The 14,999-nt window shown below is 36.2% G+C and overlaps 3 protein-coding genes and 1 long non-coding RNA gene across 4 annotated transcripts; 2 read left to right on the top strand and 2 right to left on the bottom strand.

Moving 5' to 3' along the window:
- Nucleotides 1-2,928: 2,928 nt before the first annotated feature.
- On the bottom strand, nt 2,929-3,933 carry LOC123258938. Its single transcript, XM_044719195.1, has one exon. The coding sequence runs from the start codon at nt 3,931-3,933 to the stop codon at nt 2,929-2,931; it is 1,005 nt and encodes a 334-aa protein (XP_044575130.1).
- Nucleotides 3,934-4,090: 157 nt separating this feature from the next.
- LOC123258939 lies at nt 4,091-6,919 on the bottom strand. Its single transcript, XM_044719196.1, has 3 exons — nt 5,299-6,919; nt 4,867-5,221; nt 4,091-4,808 (listed from the first exon to the last, which is right to left on the bottom strand). The coding sequence occupies exons 1-3, from the start codon at nt 6,917-6,919 to the stop codon at nt 4,091-4,093; spliced, it is 2,694 nt and encodes an 897-aa protein (XP_044575131.1).
- Nucleotides 6,920-9,674: 2,755 nt separating this feature from the next.
- LOC123258940 lies at nt 9,675-10,856 on the top strand. Its single transcript, XM_044719197.1, has 3 exons — nt 9,675-9,987; nt 10,065-10,517; nt 10,588-10,856. The coding sequence occupies exons 1-3, from the start codon at nt 9,675-9,677 to the stop codon at nt 10,854-10,856; spliced, it is 1,035 nt and encodes a 344-aa protein (XP_044575132.1).
- Nucleotides 10,857-11,918: 1,062 nt separating this feature from the next.
- Nucleotides 11,919-12,445, top strand: LOC123260053. Its single transcript, XR_006508386.1, has 2 exons — nt 11,919-12,033; nt 12,103-12,445. It is a non-coding gene; the product is annotated as an uncharacterized LOC123260053 (long non-coding RNA).
- The last annotated feature ends 2,554 nt before the right edge of the window (nt 12,446-14,999 follow it).

Genomic DNA, 14,999 nt, shown 5'->3' on the forward strand with positions numbered 1-14,999 from the left:
CGTTTATGCCATGTCCTGCACTTTTCAAAGTAGCAGCTATGATAAAACAAGCACTTCTGTCAGTTACATTGGCACGATCAAGTGCACTGGAAAGTAAAGGTGTTGTTATGTCCAAGGGCGTTTTTTGAGCGGTAGCGTAAACGGTGGAGGTTTGGACTAACAGTTTAAAGAATACGCAACGGAGGTTTTAATTCCGTTGTTTTAATTATTTTTGTGGGACGTTTTCGAAGTACGAATTTACCACGCCTTCGTTTGAGACTGTACACGGATTTTAGTTAGGAGTAGATGTACTTACTACTTGCTGGATTATTTCTTAGGATCGGATCCGTGATTCCGGGGCTGATCGTAGTGCCTTTTCCTTGATTGGACCCTCTGTTGGTATTTGCAGCGAATGGATGTGGATGGATTTGGGCTGCTTATTCTAAGGGCTTCTTATTTTTATGAAATGAACTTATTCGAAACAGATTTCACTTTTCAAGATTTATTTAACAAACACCAAAACCTTTACACTTTCACAATTTTTATTAGATCGAAATTATTGATTAATGAATTTTTATAATTTGATTGAGCTAACGTCCTCCAGTCCCCCGTAGGGTAAAGTGCGCAAATTTAGCTATAAAAGATCTTAAGTTACTTATTGACCGAACTCTCGCCTAAGTGCAGGGCAAATTAGAACTTTGAGGGTCCGGTTCTCTAGATTTTCTTATTGATCAAAATCTCGCTTAAGTGCAGGGCAAATTCAGAACTTTGAGATTTTGACTCTCTAAAGTTTATCTACTGACCGAGTTCTCGCCTAAGTGCAGGGCAAATTAGAACTTTGAGAATCCCGACTCGTAGATATTAATAACTAATACGTGGCCTGCCGGTTGAACCGTGTCTGAACTCGTCTTAAGTGCAGCGCAAATTAAGATAAGGGACTTTTACAAGGCACGGGCCTGTCAAGTTAAACGCGGAAGTCGAATTAACTAACAAAGACCTGGTTTACACTTAAAACTAATACGTGGCCTGCCGGTTGAAACCGCGTCCAAACTTCCTTTAAGTGCGGAGCAAATTAAAGCAAAGGACTCTACAAGGCACGGGCCCGTCAGTTAAACGCGGAAGTCGAATTAACCAACTAAGACATGGATTTGGCTGTTGATCGCCTTTTTAAAAGCTCGCGGTGCTGAGATTGCAGAAGTCCCCGCTAGTCAACCAGCAGTCACGTAGCTTATATTTTATTGTGGCTTTCGCGCATGGAGAAGTCTTCCATCTGCGCGGGTGATTTAAATTAAGAAAAATGAGAAGAGAGAAAAAAAATTTGCGGGTGGACATAACAGTATCATGATGTTCTTTTTTTTGTGCTGTTGCGATAACTTAAGTTCATCTTCGTAATCCGAAATTGAATTTGAAGTCCGACTAAGACTGGAATCCGTTTTTTGACTTAATAAGCCGGTATCGTTGTCAGTTGACTGAAAGTTCTCTATAAAATATTTAAAATTTTAATTAAGTTCTCCAAGAAATTAAAAAAATTCCAGATTTAAAAGTAAACGATTTTCTACATAATTTTTATGCAAAAATGATCTAAGATTGCGAAAAAGAATAACAACACTTACCAATGTCATGTGGTTGGTTTACATCACTGTCTGATATAATATCAACTTCCATATCGTTTTGAGGAATAACATTAATAAAACCTCGTCGATTCGGTTGCCGTTGGCCTTGCAAAAATAATTTTTTATCTTTATCAAGAAGTTTTGTTGCATTATGATCAGCAACGTCAAACAATTTTTTCAATTAAAGCACAAAAATGTGACGCTTTTTGTGAGACTTTTATTTTTACTTTTTCTAAATTTCTCCACAGAGTATGATAGTGAACAAGCTTTCTTATTGCAGAATTTTTCTACAGGTCGGAATATCAGCTTCAGCCCATAACTCAAAAACCTTTTCAATCGTTAATAATGCACTTTTGTTTATTGGAAATCTCTGAGAACGATAATAAAGGAAAAAAAGAGACATAACTTCTTTAATAGTTGGTAGTTTACGTCCCACAAATTTTGTTATTTGGCAGCCAATTAAATAAATTTGTTTTTCCATATTTAACACTTAGTTAATCAACTTAGTAAACTCAATTCTTCGAAAAATAATAAACACTCTGTTAACTTAAACAATTATCAGAATAAAAACGTAATCGATAAAGCAATCATACGAGAAGAAATGTATAATATTACATGAGCTTGGAAGGTAATTATTAAGGTGGAAAAATTTAACACGAGACTGATAATATCAGTAAAACTCTTACTTGCACTGATAGCCGTTGAATAATTACAGAAAGAGCGGAAAAGCGGGGATCAGGTTTAGGGTTGGATATCTCAATTAAAACGCGTAATTTATTATCAAAAATAACACTAGTAATTTATTTACATTAATTACACTCAATATTTAATATTTTTAATAGCGGATTGTTAAGATAAAAGCGGATTTGTAAATTACAGCGTGGGTTGCAAAAGCGAAGCCGGTTGACACTTGGTTGAACACTTTGCCGGCACTGAAAAAGCGGTGAAATAAATGCACTGATAACACAATTTACCTATAACAAATTAAAGCGAATTATTAGCGGTTAATTTAAGCAATTTAAATTATAAAAATAGCGAAATGCGGTTAATTAACAATAAGCGAAAGTAAAGCGGAATTAATGGCGACTTGTTGCAACGAAAGCGTGGAAGCGAAAGATAATAACAATAGTCCGTCTTCTTCCTCATTGAGTTGGGGAAGAAGGCTATTGCGCATGTCTAGTGGGAGCGATCAGCCAATAAAGCGGTCGATTCATGACGTGATCGAGAGGCTGATTTTCTATTGGCGGTTCGATTTTTGCGGGAACTAGCGGTGGACAGGTGCGTCTCTTGAATTTGGGAGTCCCCCAGGAGCGAGTTAATCGCTACTGGGCCTTGTTCACCGAACATTCTCCCCCGGGTTGGCGGCTGCGTCGACAAGATCATCTTCTTCATGCGTTAGCGGCAGGACACAGAGCTTTGTAATTGGACGTACCAGCTCTGTGTTAACTGTCTTAACAGTTACTACGCGGATTTGTCCATCTTCACCTGGATGGACAGCAATTACTTTGGCTAATGGCCACTTGGTTGGCGGGAGATCCTCAGTGGTGATCAGTACTACTGAACCCACCTTGATCTGGTTGCGTCGATGATGCCACTTTGAAATGGCCTGGTAGCGGTGGATGCAGTCCTGGTAGTAGCGTTTCCAGAAATGTTGAACCATTTGCTGGACTTGTTCCCAGTGCGAGAGCCGAGCAGGTTGTAAATCTGTCAGCGATGGCTCTGGGATAGCGGTCAGTGACTGTCCGATTAAGAAGTGACCTGGAGTCAGTACAGCCAGGTCAGCAGGATCTTCATTCAGCGGTGTGAGCGGTCTGGAATTCAATATGGCTTCAATTTGAGCCAGTAGCGTTGAATATTGCTCAAGCGTCAACAGCGAGTCTCCGATTGTTCTTCGAAGGTGAAATTTGATAGATTTCACAGCGGCTTCCCATTTTCCTCCAAAATGTGGAGCTCCAGGCGGATTGAATTTCCAGTTCGTGCCATCTTGAGCGATCAAGGTTGATAATTCTCGTAATGTACGGGATCCTGCAGCGAATAGTCGTTTCAGCTCTTTATCTGCTCCTACAAAATTGGTTCCACAGTCTGAATATAGCGTGTGGCAGATACCTCGGCGACTAGTGAAGCGGCGATAAGCGGCGATGAAAGCGGCAGCGGTGTAGTCAGTTACTAGCTCTAAGTGTACAGCTGAACTGAACATGCATACAAAGACTGCAATCCAGCCTTTGTATGTTTTTGCTCCACGTCCTTGAAACGTTTTCAGCGTGATAGGTCCAGCGTAGTCGAGTCCTGTATGCAAGAAGGCTCGAGTTGGCTGTACTCGTGCGGCGGGTAGTTGACCCATCAACTGTTGAGCGCGTTCTCCACGGTGTCTCGTGCAGATAACGCAGCGTAAAATAAATGATCTGACTGGAACACGGCCTCCAATGATCCAGACAGTCTTGCGTAAGTCAGCGAGCGTAAGCTGAGTACCTCCGTGAAGCGTTTTGCGGTGCGAATCATCAATCAAAATTGATGTAAGCGGTGATTGTCGCGGTAGAATCGCTGGATGCCTCTCTTCTGGGTCCAGCAATGCGTTTTTCAAGCGGCCACCGACCCTCAGGACCCATTTGATGGTCGATGAACGGAGTCAGCTTAGTGATGCTGTTATTTTTAGGCAGACCATCACTATCTTGTAGCGTGTGAATCTCTCTAGCGAAGTATTGTCCTTGAGTGAACTTAATCAAGGTCAATTTAGCGCGCTCCAGGTCTGATGGAGTAAGCGGGTAGGTCAGCGAAGATTGTGGAACTCTTTTAAAGCGGTCGATGGCACGATGCCAGATGCTAAGCTTCCGTAGCAGTGGAAACAGCTGCGTGTAATGCGACAGTAATTGTTGGAGCAGGCAATTTTCTGCTTTCCAAGTTACTAGTGTCAGACCTTGGCGTTCTTCTCGATGCGTTGCGTTGTCTTTTGGAGGCTCCAGAGTGGGCCAAGAGGATTCTGGTTCATGGAGCCAAGTTGGTCCATGCCACCAGAGAGCGTGTTGTTTCAGTTTTAGCGTAGGTATACCTCTTGAAGCGCAGTCAGCGGGGTTTTGTTTTCCTGGAATGAATTTCCAGGAGACATCTCGAAGCGTTTCTTGGATTTTTCCCACTCTATTGCGGACGAATGTCTTCCAGCGGATTGCTGGACTTTTAATCCATGCGAGAGTCACGGCGGAGTCAGTCCAGAGATTGATCCTGACATTTTCAAGCGACTGAACTTCTTTAACATGAAGTATCAGTTGTGTTAGCAAACCATGCGGCAGATAATTCCAAGCGTGGGATTGTCATGGTCTTCAGCGGTGCTACTTGCGTTTTTGAACACAGAAGTGAGACCTTTGTGTTCCCATCAGCGTCAGTGACTCTCAAATAAACAGCGGCAGCCATAGCGTTTTGCGAAGCGTCTGAGAACCCGTGCAATTCCATAGTTGCTCCAGGTGCTATATTATTCCAGCGTGGAATGCGGATGGATTCGATGTTTCGAAGATCCTCGCGGTATCCAGTCCATTTGTGAATGAGTGATGGTGACAATTGTTCATCCCATGACACTCTATCTAGCCACAGATTTTGCATAAAGATCTTGGCTTTGACGACTATTGGTGCGAGAAGTCCTAGCGGATCATACAGTTTAGCGATTTCAGACAAAATAGCTCTCTTTGTCTTAGGCGTATCTGGCGGTAGCGTGTACTTGAACTGGAGAGCGTCAGTGCGTGAATTCCAGTACATGCCCAGGACTTTACTGGTGCATCACTGATTTCTTTAAGCGGTGTATCCAGCTGCTTTTCTGGAGCGACTTCAGCGAGTAACCGTGGGCTATTGCTAGCCCATTTGGCAAGCGGGAAGCAGCCTGCTGCACACAGAGCTTTTGTTTGTACTGCAGCCTTGATAGCGTCTTCTTCGTTGTCTGCTCCACCGTAGATATCATCTACGTAGCGTGTTTTCAACATTGGAGCAACAGCTAGCGGAAAGCGGTGTCCTTCATCCTTTACTAGTTGGATAAGCACACGTACAGCGTCAAAAGGTGCACTAGCGGTTCCGTATGTGACTGTCTTGAGACAGTAAGCGTCTATTAAGTCATTCTCATCTATCCAGAGAATGCACTGAAGCGGCCAATCAAGCGAGTCGACCTCAATCTGTCTGAACATCTTGGTGATGTCAGTAGCGAATAGAATCCTGCTGCAACGGATTCTCAACATCACATCAAAAATGTCAATTTGCGTTTTGGGTCCTGCGTGGAGAATGTCGTTCAATGAAATTCCTGTAGATGTTGCACAGGAACCATTGAACACTGTGCGGAGCTTCGTAGTGGTACTATCAAGCTTCAATACCCCATGGTGAGGCAAGAAGTAAGCGTTTGCGGGCAATTCGTTGACTGGTACTCGTACCATGTGTCCTAGTTGAATGTATTCTGCCATGAATGCACGATACATGTCAGAATATTCTCTTTCTCGCGACAAGCGAGTTATTAATCTGCGGAGTGACCCCATAGCTGCGTTGATAGAGTCGCCAAGTTGACTCTCAAGGGCTTTAAGCGGTAATCTCACTACGTAGCGTCCATCAGGCTGTCGATAATGCGTTTGACGAAAGTGAATTTCACACTCGTCTTCTTCAGCGGTGTTGAGCGGTGAATTTCCAGATGGAACTTCTTCCTGTTCCCAAAACTTAGCGATAGCGTCTTGTAATTCAGTATCTACTGACGCATGTAGTGCTGCGTGTGATGTTGAAGCGTGTTTAGCGGTGACAGCTCCATAGACAATCCAACCAAGCGTGGTGGATTGTGCAATAGGAGCATTGCGAGGTCCTCGTTGAATCTCTGCGTTCATAATCTGTGCGGCTGGTGATGCACCTAGAATAATATCTACAGGGCGTGGCTGTAGATACTGCGGGTCAGCGAGCTTGAGATTCTCAAGATGCGGCCATTTCGGATCAGCGATCACGAACGATGGAAGATCTACCGTCAGTGTTGGTAGAATATGCATGCTGACATGCATTGATGCGGTCGTACACAGCGAACGAAGCTCAATTGTGCTCACACCTAGTGAGCTTCCTGCGGAGACATTGCCAATGCCCTTGAGCATGACCATGTCACGCTGTAGCGGTTGTCCAAGCTTCTTGAAGAGCGACTGTCTCATAAATGAGAGCTCTGAACCTTGATCAATCAACACTCTGGCGGTGATTGGATTACCATGATGTGGGCGGACCTGGACTAAAGCGGTAGCTAGCAATACTTGAGCGGAAAGCGGATCTGTGCGGAAGATGTAGACTGCGGTGAAGCTGGTTTCGTTGGTGCATCCAAAATGGATGGACATGTGGTGACGTTGACCACATTTTCGGCAATCTTGAGCGGTCTTGCAATCTGCGGCGCGGTGCGGAACACGAAAGTTGAAGCACAAATTGCATTTTTCAACTATCTTGTGTAATTCTCCATAGCGAGGTTATTTAAGGCCCGAAGTCGAGTTTTCAGTCTTAATAAACGGAAAGTTCAGCGTACCGGTGTACGAATGACTATCAGGAGCAGCACCCGATGTGCTCTGCGATGCTCCTGACACTCGACCTTTCCTAGCGGTATTACACTTCACTTAACACAGCACAATTTTTAAGCGGAATGATAAATTAATTTAATTGAGATAGAGCCAGCCTGATCCGGCTCGAGGGACCAATGAATAATTACAGAAAGAGCGGAAAAGCGGGGATCAGGTTTAGGGTTGGATATCTCAATTAAAACGCGTAATTTATTATCAAAAATAACACTAGTAATTTATTTACATTAATTACACTCAATATTTAATATTTTTAATAGCGGATTGTTAAGATAAAAGCGGATTTGTAAATTACAGCGTGGGTTGCAAAAGCGAAGCCGGTTGACACTTGGTTGAACACTTTGCCGGCACTGAAAAAGCGGTGAAATAAATGCACTGATAACACAATTTACCTATAACAAATTAAAGCGAATTATTAGCGGTTAATTTAAGCAATTTAAATTATAAAAATAGCGAAATGCGGTTAATTAACAATAAGCGAAAGTAAAGCGGAATTAATGGCGACTTGTTGCAACGAAAGCGTGGAAGCGAAAGATAATAACAATAGTCCGTCTTCTTCCTCATTGAGTTGGGGAAGAAGGCTATTGCGCATGTCTAGTGGGAGCGATCAGCCAATAAAGCGGTCGATTCATGACGTGATCGAGAGGCTGATTTTCTATTGGCGGTTCGATTTTTGCGGGAACTAGCGGTGGACAGGTGCGTCTCTTGAATTTGGGAGTCCCCCAGGAGCGAGTTAATCGCTACTGGGCCTTGTTCACCGAACAGCCGTATATAACAATTTAAACTGATAAGCACCGATAACTTTCACTAAAAAAAGTAAAGTAAAAAAACTAATAAATAGTTTTTAAGAGCAAGTATTTGATACATTAATTTTTTAACTTGGAGCGCATTCGAGAAGAAAATTTCCTCGACGCCATCTATGATAGAAAAGATCAAATACTTTTATTGTATCCAGTGTAATTAAATGTTTACCGCTGAAAAAATGACTTTCAATTCAAAAAACTTGCAATTTTTAGATTAAGATATGACTATATAATCAGTAAATATATTATTGGTACATAATAAAAGTAAATTTATGATAATCTTTTACCAGATTTTTTAGGTTAGTAAATATTTTTCTCTAAAAATCTATAAAAATTATTATTTGTTAAATTATCAAGAATTTTAGACCTGTAATCTATCGAATAAATGTATAAATTTATTTTTAAGTTGATAATATTATATTATTTATACATATAAATTGATATTTTTGCGTTTACAAAAAAAAAGCACAATTTTAAACAGTCTGAACTTTGAGGCTCGATATCTTCGAAACGGTTCGACTTACGCAAAATGTCATTCAGGCTTTTTTTGTAGAGCATTAAATTTCCTATAACGACTATTTTTGGTATACTTATAAAGTATCTCGTTATCGTGTTACAAAATTCCAAAATTAAAAAAAAAATTTTCCCATGTTATTTAAATAATAAATAGAAAATTACGCGTCGCCACCTCAAATATTAATATTAAGAGCTCTCCTTTAAACAGGGCCTTTTTCTCAATGTACTCTAACGGTTTTTCAATGTTTTCCGAGAAAAAAAAAATTTTCGGTTTTTTTGAGACACTCTAATATATATATGGGGTATTCCACGCCAAATCGACCACTTTTGAACCCGACCCCTTTAGATTTTGCTGAAACTTTTCCATCCTTTTCTACCCTTTGGAAAAAATTTTTGAGAATTTTTTCAAATTTTTTTGTCCAACCTCAAAAAAGTTATGAATTTTTCAAAAAAATGGCTTTTTTATTTTCAAATAGCCATAACTTTTTCAGAAATTAACTTTTGGGTACCTTTTTTTTTTTAAAAATTTTTGTTTTTGAATGAATTTTTTGAAAAAATATACGAAAAAAATTTAACATGATCAATTATATAAAATAATCGGTTTTTTTAAGTACAATCGTCATTTTTTCGAAGTCCGCCATTTTCTTTTTTTTTTTTTTTTCTCAAAAAAAACTTCAATTTATTTGACAACTATCCCCGCTAATCCCGAGCAGGGCCGATTTTTTTTTATATTTTTTTTATTTATTTAAAAAAAAATTTTGTTTAATTTTAAAAAATGAAAATTTTTTTTTCATAAATACTATTTATATAACAATAAAAATGTTATTTAATGGTTCTGAGGTATTATAATTTCTATTTATTATCTTAATCTTCGATTATAATGACTGAAATTCAAATTTTGGCGCGTCAATAGGATCGATAAACTAGGGTATGGCAATCACAGACTTACCTATAGCCAGTTTAGTAGATACACGTGATTATGTTTCGATTCAAAAATCTATAGTGTTCCTCTATATGAAATCTAGAACATAACCTATAAATATTTTTTGCGTTTTAGTGTCGAATAAAAAATTGTTGTCATAACATTTGATAAATGAAAAAATTTCTCAAGTTTATGAACATGTTCCTGACTCACTCTTTGTGGAAGTGCTAATTATTTTGATTTTACTAATCTCCATTTAGTGGAATAATTTCATTGAAACATCATGGCATCAATGAAGCAATTTGATCGATGTTGTAATCCTTTTGGGCTGGAGTCTCATTGTAAAAAAATTGGTTTGCGTCCAGCGACTGACATTATGAAAGAAATGTTCGGGTTGAGTAATTATTATTTATTATGCAGTTTATGTCGAAAAGAAGCTTATAAGGTAGTTAAACAACAAACAAATACTCGTGATGATCCTAATGTTGATTCAAGTGATCACGAAGGCAACTCTAGTGACAGTAATGAAAACGATGATCATTTTGATAGCGATAGTAATACAACTGCCACAGATCTACCATTATCATTATCATTCCGTAAGGTTTTTAAATTATTTATACGTTTATTAATTGAATACATTTTGAGTTATTACATGTTTTTATTATTTTTTAAGGTTCTATGTCATTTGATAACGAACCAAAAAATTCACAACCAAGCTTGGCATCTCAAGTTAGCGCTGCAACTCAGTTACCTGTAATAAATCATGCATTACAGCTGTTAAATCAATCACCAATCCCATCAAGGAAATTAAATGACAATCAATTTTTAAACAACAAAATAAATCAGATATCTGACAGCTTGAAAAAGGTTTTACTCTCTTCAACTGATGAAGACCCGGTCGATGATGATGGTGAAAATTTTCGCGCTTTAATAAAATTACTGCAAGACAAATTTAACGATAAAGAAACGGAAAAATCATTGAAAATACAGATTTTAACATTATTACCTGAACAATGGAGTGAAAGACGTATTTCTGAAACTATGAATACATCAAGACATATGTCAAGGGTAGCAAAAGCGTTGGTTGAAGAAAAAGGTCTACTTTCAGTACCTGAATCAAAATTAGGTATATATAGCATTAAATTGATGTCTTAAACACAACTGAAGACTCACTTACTCAACATCTTTTTTTATAGGGAGAAAAATTGCAGATCAAGTGAAATTGAAAGTTGAAAATTTTTATAATGATGATGAGTACAGTGCTCCGATGCCAGGTATGAAAGATTTTGTTTCAGTTCGAAATGATGATGATAATCGAGTACCCGTCCAAAAAAGACTTGTCCTGTCTAACTTAAAAGAATTATACCAATGTTTTCGGGAAATAAACGCTGCAGAGAAAATTAGATCTGAACAAAAACAGTTTCACTGTAAAAAATTACACCAAGTACACGTTCACAACTTTTGATTTACAAAAATACCATGGAGAAATTATCACTTTACAAAAAGATGTAAAATCGAAAAAAAACAGACCAAGTAGCCGTTATGATTTTTAATAATTGAAAAAATTTTGTGGTAAATTTAACAATTAAAAACAATTTTTTAAACGTACTTGGCGTGCGTCATTGAGTACCCCAAATTTTTTCACGTCTGATAACTAAGGCCAAAGAACTGATGTGAAAAGCGATTTTAGGGACAACAATTCTTTCAGCCCCTCCTCACCAAGTCATTGACCCTACTGATAATATTTTGATGCAAACATATGAATCTATAAGTTTTGAACAGCTCGATCGATCGGATCGAGATAAGTGGCGATCCAAAGAGTATCATTGCCATTAAATTTGTTGAAAATTTGAATCGATTCGGTTCGCTAAATTTTGAGAAATCTCAAAAATAAAATTTTCAAGAAATGGTTTTTTTGGAATAACTTTTAAAGGACTCCACTAGTCAATTTCAAAAACTTATCCACTCTTAAACTTGAAATACTACATTTATTGCCGTCAGTCCCGTCAAAATCGATTGATTCATTCGGGAGTTATCAAAAACGAAAAATTTCGAAAAAAGTGCATTTTTTACATAACTTCGACATTTCTTATTGGATCGTTTTTGATGAAAAAAAAAAAATAATTATTGGAGGATTATGATTAAAATTGAATTTCTCTCGACGAGATAGGAAACTTGATTTTTAGGTGCTAGTAGAGCTAGGCCTAAGGAAAAGAACAGGAGTTAAGATAATTATTAAACTACTGACGGTTAAAATAAATGAGTTATCTGAGTGATATTGTGACGTTATTACAATACTTCTGAAAAAATTTGGGGTAAAGAAAGAACTAATAATTAAACTATTTAAAGCGAGTGTAAAGTGTTGATATGAATGTAGTAATAAAATAAATCGAGTTAAAAATATGGTGAGGTTATGTTGACATCTGACTCGAGAATAGAGGCACTGTAGCCTCACGCCTACACGTTCACACATATTATTACATATGTTGTTGAACGTGTACTTGGCTTGAGGCACTACAGTGCCTCCGGATTTTCGAGATTTGCTTCTCTGCGACCTAAACATTGTGTGTTAGCAGGGGCAAGTGGAACACATACCATCTGTGTCTGTACGATCCATCAAAACGTTAAGTTAATGATGCTTGGTAATTATCAAATTCATTAACAGTTATAAATGTGTGAATTTTTATTTAACTAAATCACAAATGTTTCAGGTGCGAATATTCATTCTCTAACAAGAAATACAGATATATCCATTACACACTATAGTGATTGTTTGAGTTTGATTGTATGTAAATCTCCATCGTTTCTATGTTATTTGGGTAGATGTGAAAACTGTCCAGGGGTAGATGAGTTGAGTAACCTTTTACTGGCATGTTTTGAAAATCACGAAATTGAGAATATTACATATAAGTATTGGATATCTAAACCGAGAAGCAGTTTAGAAACTATTATTAAGCCTATAGAAGAATTTGTTGAAGATTTTTGTACTGAATTTAAAACTCTTCTACCTCACTCATTTATTGCTAAAGAACAAGCAAAATTTTTGAAAACATTGAGAGAAACATTAGAACCAAATGAATTTATCATTATTTGTGATTTTGCAGAAAATTACGCGTTCGTAGTGCAAAACGCGGCATCTGATTTTCACTGGAACAATAATCAAGCAACAATTTTCCCAGTAGTGATTTATTATAAAGTAAATGGCGAACTTGAACACAAAAGTTTAGTAATTATTTCAGATTGTAATAATCATGATGCCGTTGCCGTACATGTTTTTATCAAATTAATAACTGACTATGTAAAAAGTCTTCCTGAACGTTGTAACAAAATTTATTATTTTTCTGACGGGGCTCCTCAACAATTTAAAAACTTTAAAAACTTCGTAAATTTATATTATCACGAAGAGGATTTCGACATTCCTGCTGAATGGCATTTTTTTGCGACAGCCCATGGCAAAGGTCCATGTGATGGTACCATTAAACGATATGCAGCAAGAGCAAGTCTCCAACTTGCGGTTGACAAACGAATAACAACGCCTGAAGAACTCTTTGAATGGACTTCTGATCCGGACAACTTGCCAAACATCATAACTAAGTTTTCCCCAAAAAAGGATTATAAAACAGCAGTAAATTATTTAAATAAAAGATTTTTAAAAACAAAACCGATCACAGGAACTCAACAATTACACTGTATAATTCCAGACAAAAATGGTTGTTTGTACATTAAAAACTTTTCAAATTCCAACGAGCACAAAATTTGTAAAATATTTAAACGCCAGAGACGTAATTAATAAATTGTTGAATAATTTTTCAGTCATTGAAAATTTACTTTATTAATCATTAATCCTAGTCAAAAAAATAGAAAATTAATATAATAAATAGAGATTATAATACCTCAGAACCATTAAATAACATTTTTATTGTTATATAAATAGTATTTATGAAGAAAAAATTTTCATTTTTTAAAATAAACAAAATTTTTTTTTAAATAAATAAAAAAAATATAAAAAAAAATCGGCCCTGCTCGGGATTAGCGGGGATAGTTGTCAAATAAATTGAAGTTTTTTTTGAGAAAAAAAAAAAAAAAAAAGAAAATGGCGGACTTCGAAAAAATGACGATTGTACTTAAAAAAACCGATTATTTTATATAATTGATCATGTTAAATTTTTTTCGTATATTTTTTCGAAAAATTCTTTTAAAAACAAAAATTTTTTAAAAAAAAAAGGTACCCAAAAGTTAATTTCTGAAAAAGTTATGGCTATTTGAAAATAAAAAAGCCATTTTTTTGAAAAATTCATAACTTTTTTGAGGTTGGACAAAAAAATTTGAAAAAATTCTCAAAAATGTTTTCCAAAGGGTAGAAAAGGATGGAAAAGTTTCAGCAAAATCTAAAGGGGTCGGGTTCAAAAGTGGTCGATTTGGCGTGGAATGCCCCATATATTAGGGTGTGCCAAAATGTAACTCCCGTGGAGAACCTTTTAAAATTAGAATTTTTAGTTCCGCTTTTAACAGGGGCTGCGTTTGGGCATTTCCTGATATATTTTGGTGTGAGACAATGTATTTGATTTTCATAGAATTTTTTAACAGCTTAGTTTGGGTATTTCCGGTGAAAATTCAAAATTTGGCCCTAAATCTGCTCTAATTTTCAGAAAAACTAAATTCATGAAAGTCCTTTTAGATGCCTCAAATCGTTTTTTGATCCATCGATCCATTCGAGAACTACGAAAGATTTTGAAATGGCAAATTTTACAATTCACAAAGTTTGCAATCGGCTAATTTTATAAGTTTCTGCAGTAAGAATTGGCTAAATTCACATAGCCACAAATTTTTGTTTTTCGCTATTTTATAAATGACTGAATATATATTTGGTGAAATTTCCATTTCGCTAATTTCATTAATATCATTTTTTATTAGCGACTAATTTTACAAATTACATTATCAACTAATTTTCAAATTTATAGTTTATAAACGTTCAAGTTAACAAATGGCTATTTTCCAGTAAACTTAAAAACATACTTAAATTAATGTCCACGATTGTATATATATATATATATATATATATATATATATATATAGTATATATATATATATATATATATATATATATATATATATGTATATATATATATATATATTAGGGTGGTCGTTAAAAATTAAATTCTTTCAGACGCCCAAAAAAATCCTTCCTTTTGACGAAAAACTACGGGAAAAATTTTGCTTTTTGATTTTTAACAAAAATAACACGTGCCGGCGGCCAATTTAAGTTCATTTTTCGATAAAATTATAGTATTTTGGAATATTTGTTACATTATTTAAATTTTGATAAAAAATCATGAAAATATGCTTATAGGAAATCAAATTCTCCACAAAAGGGTTTTTTTTGTTTTTAGATGAAGTTCATATCCATCGAGATAATCTCATTGGTAAACTCATTAACTTTATTAAATCATTTATTCTAGCACTAAAAACTTTATTTTTCTTGAAATATGAACACTTCTATTAAAATATCTTGAATTACATATATATATTTTTGATATTTTGACATAAGTAAATGATTTTTAATTGAATGATTTTCAAATAAAATCTCTGTCGGTAAGTTATCTACAAT

Source organism: Cotesia glomerata, linkage group LG2 (assembly GCF_020080835.1).
Source record: "Cotesia glomerata isolate CgM1 linkage group LG2, MPM_Cglom_v2.3, whole genome shotgun sequence".
Classification (NCBI taxonomy): Eukaryota; Metazoa; Arthropoda; class Insecta; order Hymenoptera; family Braconidae; genus Cotesia; species Cotesia glomerata.

Coding starts and splice junctions, on each gene's coding strand:
- LOC123258939 (XM_044719196.1), bottom strand. CDS start 6,919: ATGTCCATCCATTTTGGATGCACCAACGAAACCAGCTTCACCGCAGTC. Junction 5,222..5,298: donor ACTGACGCTCTCCAGTTCAA/GTACACGCTACC, acceptor ATGATCCGCTAG/GACTTCTCGCACCAATAGTC. Junction 4,809..4,866: donor TTGGAATTATCTGCCGCATG/GTTTGCTAACAC, acceptor TGAAAATGTCAG/GATCAATCTCTGGACTGACT.
- LOC123258938 (XM_044719195.1), bottom strand. CDS start 3,933: ATGGGTCAACTACCCGCCGCACGAGTACAGCCAACTCGAGCCTTCTTG.
- LOC123258940 (XM_044719197.1), top strand. CDS start 9,675: ATGGCATCAATGAAGCAATTTGATCGATGTTGTAATCCTTTTGGGCTG. Junction 9,988..10,064: donor ACCATTATCATTATCATTCC/GTAAGGTTTTTA, acceptor TTATTTTTTAAG/GTTCTATGTCATTTGATAAC. Junction 10,518..10,587: donor AGTACCTGAATCAAAATTAG/GTATATATAGCA, acceptor CTTTTTTTATAG/GGAGAAAAATTGCAGATCAA.